Source organism: Lolium perenne, chromosome 6 (assembly GCF_019359855.2).
Source record: "Lolium perenne isolate Kyuss_39 chromosome 6, Kyuss_2.0, whole genome shotgun sequence".
NCBI classification, from domain to species: domain Eukaryota; kingdom Viridiplantae; phylum Streptophyta; class Magnoliopsida; order Poales; family Poaceae; genus Lolium; species Lolium perenne.
In genome coordinates, this window is record NC_067249.2 from 134980158 (window position 1) to 134987812 (window position 7655).

At 42.8% G+C, this 7655-nt stretch overlaps 1 protein-coding gene across 1 annotated transcript; it reads right to left on the minus strand.

The window, feature by feature from the left end:
• Positions 1 to 1045: 1045 nt before the first annotated feature.
• On the minus strand, positions 1046 to 4486 carry LOC127334451 (MLO-like protein 1). The gene is made up of 13 exons (XM_051360904.2): positions 4084 to 4486; positions 3693 to 3980; positions 3439 to 3555; positions 3308 to 3359; positions 3109 to 3200; positions 2928 to 3002; positions 2740 to 2828; positions 2604 to 2653; positions 2401 to 2441; positions 2013 to 2222; positions 1779 to 1846; positions 1642 to 1702; positions 1046 to 1459 (listed from the first exon to the last, which is right to left on the minus strand). Exons 1-13 carry the CDS (start codon positions 4207 to 4209, stop codon positions 1259 to 1261), a joined length of 1470 nt encoding a protein of 489 aa, XP_051216864.1. The 5' UTR covers positions 4210 to 4486; the 3' UTR covers positions 1046 to 1258.
• Between the last annotated feature and the right edge of the window lie 3169 nt (positions 4487 to 7655).

The following is a 7655-nucleotide window of genomic DNA, read 5'->3' on the forward strand; positions in this document are numbered from 1 at the left end:
CAGAAAAAAACTATCGATGTATGACCAAGCTTGTCCTTGATAACGGTCACACATTGATAACCTTCACTGCTACAAATATGCTTATCTATCATGACAAATTTCTGTCAAAGAAGAGCGGTATTCCGCAAATTAAGTGACATGGGGCCGCGTAGGATTACCCGTTTGGCCCGTAATCATTCCGCTATCCGAAATGGCGTCGTTTATGTGATGAACCTATTCTGTCATAAACGGATGATCCATTAAAAGACCATTTGTACTAACTGGGTGGACCAATACTATTGTTGTCAGGTTATGTGGCAAAACTTCATCTGTCATAACTACAACCCACTGGAAGGCCCCATTTTGGTCAAGTTCCATCAGTGGCAGAGGACGAACCAAAATTATAGTATGGCATGTCGATAGCACACAGTAATGAGAAAAATGTTAAATTGATGCATTGTAGGCACTAAAACATGGAACCAGCTTAATTTGTAGATGAATTAGTAAAGTTTTAAGCGATATAAGTGATTAGTAGTGCCAGGCATAGTTTTTTTTTTATATCACAGTGTCAAGCCTACTATTTGTGGCCCTCCATGCATTACTCTCTCTACTGCGCATAACCAGGACGTGGTAGTCTTCATGGTATCTCGAGTCTTTGTTTCTTGCTACCGGATGTTGCAAGCAAGAAGTAGGTATTTGTGTAGAGATGAAGGTAAGGCGGACGCCACACCTTGCCATGTTGGCTCCTCCACCACTGAGTTCTATTTAGTTTTCTATAATTATTATAGTCATAGTCAAAATTTTCACTTATCTACTTGCTAAAATTTTCTAGGAAGTTAGTGTCAAGTGCTCATGCGGTTGAGAGTGATGCCTGGCCTGTAAAAGACAAACTACTACTTAGTATGGTTCCATTATGTCATATGTAAATTTAGGTAAAACAATTTTCAACAAAGGCACTTTTGATCTTCTACACTTTGGGTATCAGGCGTAAATATAAAGGACTTGGTGGTCCTTGCAGGAGGATGAACTCAAGCTACAAGCAACACAATAGAGATGCAACCTAACATATTGAGGAGCATCTTCGCCATCTAGCTAGTATACATCTCATCTTCCACTTTTGTAAACATACAATTTAGTTTAATTTGATTTCCATATCAAGCACATCAAGAGTCAGTGCTACCAAAGGATAACTTTTGCAATAGTAGTTTGCAGAAGAGAAATAACTGTACAATTTACCAAATGGTACTCTAGAACCCTTTGCATTGACAAATGTATGCAATTATACTATCCTAGCCGTGCCTTGCTGCAGCAATGAGGTGTCCCGAGTAATTTGCATTTGAATTTCTCCACTATTTGCCTCATCGATTGGTGAATTTGTTGCATATACGGTGGTTCTTCGTCTCCTAGCCTTTTCAGCCCAGATGGCAAGGCCTTCGGTCACATTGTCATCAAATATAGATTTCTTGAATGAATTTCCCATCTTCAGAAAAAAGGAGATGAAATTAGAATGCAATTATACATCAAAATGTAGTAGTTAGACCATGTTAATAAGTACCTATATTGTGACATTAGATTGTGAAAACAAACTTTGTGTTGTTTGTTAGCTATTTATAAGTCAAATTAAAGTGAGTACGAATGAAATCCCAACAAAAGTGAACTCACATGAGAGACGATGGCGTAAAGCGGTAGGGTGCTGTATCCGCAAAGGAGCTGGCTAAGGACACTGAAAGAAGAAGAGCAATGAGTACGTTCTCAAGGTGTGTTAATATGAAATTGCAGTGTAGTGATTTTTCTTGTACCTTATGACAACTCGAGTAATAGCGTATGCTGGTTTCCCCATGATGCACGATTTGAAGCCATACGTGACCTGCAAGGTTCATGTTTGTGCGAGTTAGCTCTACTTGTACTTATTATATTAGGATTTGGGACTATCAACTATGGAACATATAGTCCATACAAGTGCATCATTTATATGATAGATAAACTGGAAGTTAATTTGGGCCCATAATCGACCAATTAACTTATTTTCTTACCAGGAGCCAAAAGAAAAATGCAATTTCAAATGCATTTTGGAATAGGACGATGTGGATCAAAAGGAGGACTAATTTAGGCTGACGGAACCAAAAGAAATCATCTGAAGGAGCTACTACTAAATCCCCTTGAATCGGTCTGTTTTTCTGCGCAACCTCATAAGCCAATTCTGTGATGATGTGCTCCAGCTTACTTCCTACCACAAGTAGGATCTGTCAAAATAAATTCATAAATTAATGTCATGATTTATTTTGGCATCTTTTGAAGGCATTATGTAGAAGTATCATCTCACATAAAACTAATAATACTACAAAGATCTGAAACATGCATGAATATAGATGAAATTTTGTCTCCGTGATTTTTGTATTGGTGTATATCATGATTACTTACGATGAATGGAACCAACGATATCCAAATGTAGACATACCATCCTACAATAACAACAACAAATCTTTGACGTTATGTTTCATACAAAGCAACAAAATATTACCTAGTGAACAAGCCAAAAACATAATCATAAAGAACTTTCATGCCGATTTCACCACAGGTATCATGTTACTGGGTTATAACATAAGACTGCTAGTGATACATACCTTGAACATTCAGTACTAATAATATCATAAGCATAGCCCAAAGGTACCAACTGCATTAGAACAACACACACGCTAATTAGCTGTCTTCTGTATTGATATATGCCATGCATTTGTTATAGTAAAATCGATTATTTACCTGATACCAACAACCTTCCTGAAATCAACCTCCAGTGCTCTAATCATGTAATTGTAAAACCTGAATTTTGGGTTTCCACTACAGTGTTTCTGTGAACACAGAAGAAGCACATATCAATTTCTTCCACTTATAAAATGGCATACCTGAAATTAAGCATATCAGTGACTTGTATCGGTAACAATTATTACCATGATGAAACCAAGTCGCATCGCTGTGTAGTCCTCCTTGGTGACGGATCCATAGAATTGTTTGAAGAAGGAACGCTAATTAAGAAGATGATGAACTGTCTTATTTTCCGATTATAATCAAGAACTAAATAAAATATGTATTTTTTGTGCGGACATTTTTAACAGAATAGAAAAATCATACCATCCAGCCAACAGTCTTCCACCGTTTTCGATGACCTCTAAAGTGGTCTTGAATAAATTTGAATTCTTGAACATGCTTGATCATTTGAGAAGCTGCAACAAGTTACGGCCCAAGATTCGTAAGTGGAAAATATGAAATAACTTATCTTGAGGAAAAGCTGTGTCTCCATCAGCGCTAACATTGGTAAGTGTGTGTGTACCATCAACATCTTTTTCTTGGATTTTGGTCTCCCAATGTTGCCAATTTCTCGTCTAGATGACATGGCAAAACATTTTTAGGGAAAAGTATGATAGATTACTTACTTGTTATACTAATAATAAACATCCGTACCTGCGCAATTCCTAGAAGAACTGTAATAGCACTGAGAACGAAGTGAGTGACCGCCAGCACGAAGATAAAAATGTGTAGCTCGTGAATAGCTTCAGCTGAAAGCAATGAGACTTTGCCCTGATGATTGCCAAATGAGAATACGTACGGTTGAAAGGATCAAAAGATGGAAATTGAAATATAGAGAAGAAAAGAAAAGGTTGCAGCAAAGACGAAGTCAAGCACGTTCGGTGCCAGTTAAGCTGTACTGATAATACCTTTTCCATGCAGTAGTCTTCAGAGTCGTCTCCTCCAGCCAGGAGCCTCCTCGCCCCGCCCATCGCGCCGGCGAACACGGCGTCGCCGAGGTGCTCGGTGTCGCGCGATGCGCGCGGCGGCGGCTTGCAGGGCAGCAGGTGGCGCATGATGTCTGGGCTCACGCACCACCTCCCCATGGGGCCCTGCAGCACGTTGAGCAGCAGGGAGATGAACCCCAGCAGCATCAGCTCCTCCTTCACCTTGAGCAGGGTCTCGTACAGTGGCTTCCTTCGGCTCCTCATCAGCCTCTGCGTGCGAGTCAACAGTCAGCTGGTGATCGATCGACTGGACAGAAACTTCAGCTCCATGGTCAGGTGTCCCATATGGCTGCAGAAGCAGTGACGCACATACCTTGCCTAGGTGGTGGAGCAATCGCTCGAAGATCAGCGAGATGATGACGATGATGGAGCAGACGGAGGCGACGATCCATGTCGGCGTGAACTCCAGCGGCCTGGCTTTCCCTCCTCCTCCTGCCATGGCGCCACAAGGGTCAAGATCACACCTCTACCCTGATTGTTCCCCTTCAGGGTCAAGAAGGGCCGGCGTTCATCCGAATGAAATGGCAAGCAGCTGTTCTTGAGCGACTTATAGAGGCGAATTAACTAACAATGTCCTAAATAAGCAAATAGAATCGTTTTCTAATTTTTCTGCGGGATTGACTTGGCACGTTAACCTAGTAGACAGAAAAAAACGAGCAATAATAGACCCGTTATAGCTTCCTGGATAATTCCAATGGGATGTGCCATGTGAGTCCACACCACTATCCCTTAACCGAATGTGGAAGATGCCATTGTGTGGAGGTCACCACGAGTGGTCAATATTCTGAAAATCAATACTATATGAGGTCATGGCATCACTCACTTTGCTCATTTATTGGGAGTTTTGGACGAGTTCAACACTAGGATCTCTCACAACAAGCAAGCTTCGTTGCAAGTAGTCTTCGATATGATTAAGAAAGAAGCAAATTTATGGACAGCGGTGTTAGCAGGTGCAAAGCGTTTAGGCGAATAGATTGCGGCAAAGTTTTCTCCCCGTTAAATAAAACCTTAACGGGAAATTTGGAACTCAAATGTTACTGGTCCACTTTGGGGTGCTTGGTATGATGCCCATGTATATTACTAAACTTTGTAACTTTGTAACTTTGATAGGTAGACGATTTGTTCTTTGTTTGGTCAGTTTGTCGCCAAAAAATTGTGGCGTCATAATGTGGCTCTTGGTTCGGCACCCAATTCTGTTACTGAAAAATAGTGGAGCCCGTCCATTGTTCGTACGGGCAAAAAAGTTGCTGCCAATTTTTTTAATGTTCCATGTTCATTGATATCTTACCTTATGGCATCTCCAGCGGCGTGACGCATTTTAATATCCGCGAGCGTCCGTTTGCGTCGCGCGCGGACGCTAAAATGACCGTTTTTGTCCGCGCGTTCGTTTGCGTCTGGGGCTGCTCCAGCGGGACGACACATTTTTTTTCCTCTTCTCCATTTAAACATAGTTTCAAATATTACATTTTGAAACATGATTTTACACAAACTAACACATAGTTTGGAACATGGTTTACACAAACTAACACATAGTTTGAACCATGGTCGACATAAACATATTTTTTTTTTAAAGAAGCCAGTTGTGTTGATTTCTGTATGTTCGCTGCCAAGAAAGAACATTCGAGGGCACACCCAGTCACCCAAACTGGAAAATCCAGCGGAAGGAGACGGTGCCCTTGTTGGTTCTACCAAGGAAGAACAGACAGAAACCTTCACTACTGGCTTCGTCTGGCCTATAGCCAGATTCGATGCAAAGAAAGAACACTCAAAGTTCTAACTATCGGTGTCCGAGCCGGATTCGCCGGTGTGGTAGTGCCTGCGGCAGGCTGTGTCGTCGAACACCTTGACGATCATCTCGCCGTCCCCCTCGTAGAGGAAGGTGAGCTGGCAGCTGTAATATCCCAGATTTAGAGACGATCGAGGGGTAGATTTTAGAAAGGGTGCATTGCATCGTAAATTCTGGGGAAATTTCGCGCTTTTAAAACAAAACTGCATCGAAGGGGGACAAGTTTCTCTCTCGACACCTTACAGGGTTAGGGTTTCGAGAGTGCGACAAACTTGTTTCTTATTCAACTAAGTTAGGGTTTTGAGAAGAGAGGAGAGATATTGCATCACTACTTAAGTTGCATGATTGAATTCAAACTTAAGTTGCATGATTGAAATTCAAACCTAAGTTGAATTTGAATTTCAAACTCAAACATCAAATGAATATCTCATAATTCAAATTTGAGATAATTCATTAAACAATCATAAATAAACAATAAATAAATAGAACAATTAATAAGTAAAGCTCATTAGAGAAAAGTTGAGCTTTATGGATAAAACACACAAGATACAATGTCTTTACAATATTCAGATTTGGAATATGAAATATTACAACATATTACAAGAATTGGTAAAATAGAAAAAAGAAAAAGAAAGAAGATTAAAATTAATGAAATTCCTAAACTACAAGTTAATCTTCAAGAATTCTTTGATCAAGATGAACTTGCAAACCATCTTGATCATCTCCAAGCTCCCTGCACACAAACACAACAAAACAAGTGTTATGCCAAGTGGCAAAGCCACTTGGCAGGTTAGAAAGGAAATGGTGAATTGAGAAGATATGATCAAGCTCTGCCGAGCTGATCTACTCACAGCTAGGTATGACGTGGGCACTATCCTTCGGGTAACCGACATTGCCCTATCCTGTATTGACTAACTGGAGGCCCATGAAGACACCTGAAGGCGAGATGGGCCACCTGGACGGCGCACCAGAGGAATCCTTGACGGGCAAGGAAAGGAAGCAGCCGAACAAGGAAAGATTAGATCTAAAAATACTGTAAACCTAGTCGTACTCGGTTAGGACCCTTGAGACCTGGCCTCCTATATAAAGGTCAGGAGAGGGGCTGCCGAGGGACACGATCAATCTTAGCAATCTTAGCTAGCAAAAGGTTAGAGCTAGGTCACCTTAGCAATAGCCATCTCGACGAGATCTCAGCCGAACTATTCGGCACCCCATTGTAACCCAATATCATCATAATCAAGAACAGACAGGCAGGACGTAAGGGTTTTACCTCATCGAGGGCCCCGAACCTGGGTAAATCGCTCTCCCCGCTTGTCTGTGAACCGATGTCTCGTGTCAGCTTGCAGGATTCCATCAACCCTAAGCCCCTATCGGAGGGCATTGGCGAGGAGTACCCTCGACAATTGGCGCCGTCTGTGGGAAACCTGTCAGCACAAGATCGGACATCGGCTGAACCCGTCATGTCATCGGCAGCTTCATCAACACCGTCATCACCTCGCTTGGGAAGCCCGATTCGTTTCGGCTCCTACGAGTTCACCCCACACAGCGATTCGTCTCGCTCGACTTTCTCCGGTCTACAAGGCAACAAGGAGATGGCCTTCGGGAGCGTCCACTACAACGTCAACTCAGAAGGAATTCTTCGGCTGCTGGAATCTCCCATCTCCAGGTCGACGAGTCCGAGCGGGTCGTCATCACTCGACCTTTCGGCTGGCCTGACAAGCCCATCGAGTCCGTCCGCGTCTTCGACTCCCCGTTCGGCATCCTCCATGTCGGTCGGATCCGATGATCCCATGTCCTCGGAGCTAACCTCGTACTACTGCATGAACTGGGACACCAGGCACGGGCTAGGGTGGAGCGACACGCCGTTCATCTGCAATTCCTACTATTCGTCGGGAGAAGACAGCATCGACAGCATCACTCAAGGAGACACCCGAAGAGTGGCACCCCTCCAAGTTTATGTTGCTAACAGGGGAGACGGAGATCGCACCCCCCGTTCCAGCAGGCGGGCTAGTTTTGAGAACAGCGCCAGCAACAACAACAGCGACCACACCATCGCAGAGGAGGAGTGGGCAGCAGCCAAGGCAGCCGTGCTTAACAAC

Excerpts from the sequence above, each read along its gene's own strand:
- LOC127334451 (XM_051360904.2), bottom strand. The coding sequence starts at position 4,209 with ATGGCAGGAGGAGGAGGGAAAGCCAGGCCGCTGGAGTTCACGCCGACA. Across the intron at positions 3,556-3,692 it reads AAGACTACTGCATGGAAAAG|GGCAAAGTCTCATTGCTTTC; the intron begins GTATTATCAGTA and ends GGCAATCATCAG. Across the intron at positions 1,460-1,641 it reads TTTACGCCATCGTCTCTCAT|ATGGGAAATTCATTCAAGAA; the intron begins GTGAGTTCACTT and ends TTTTTTCTGAAG.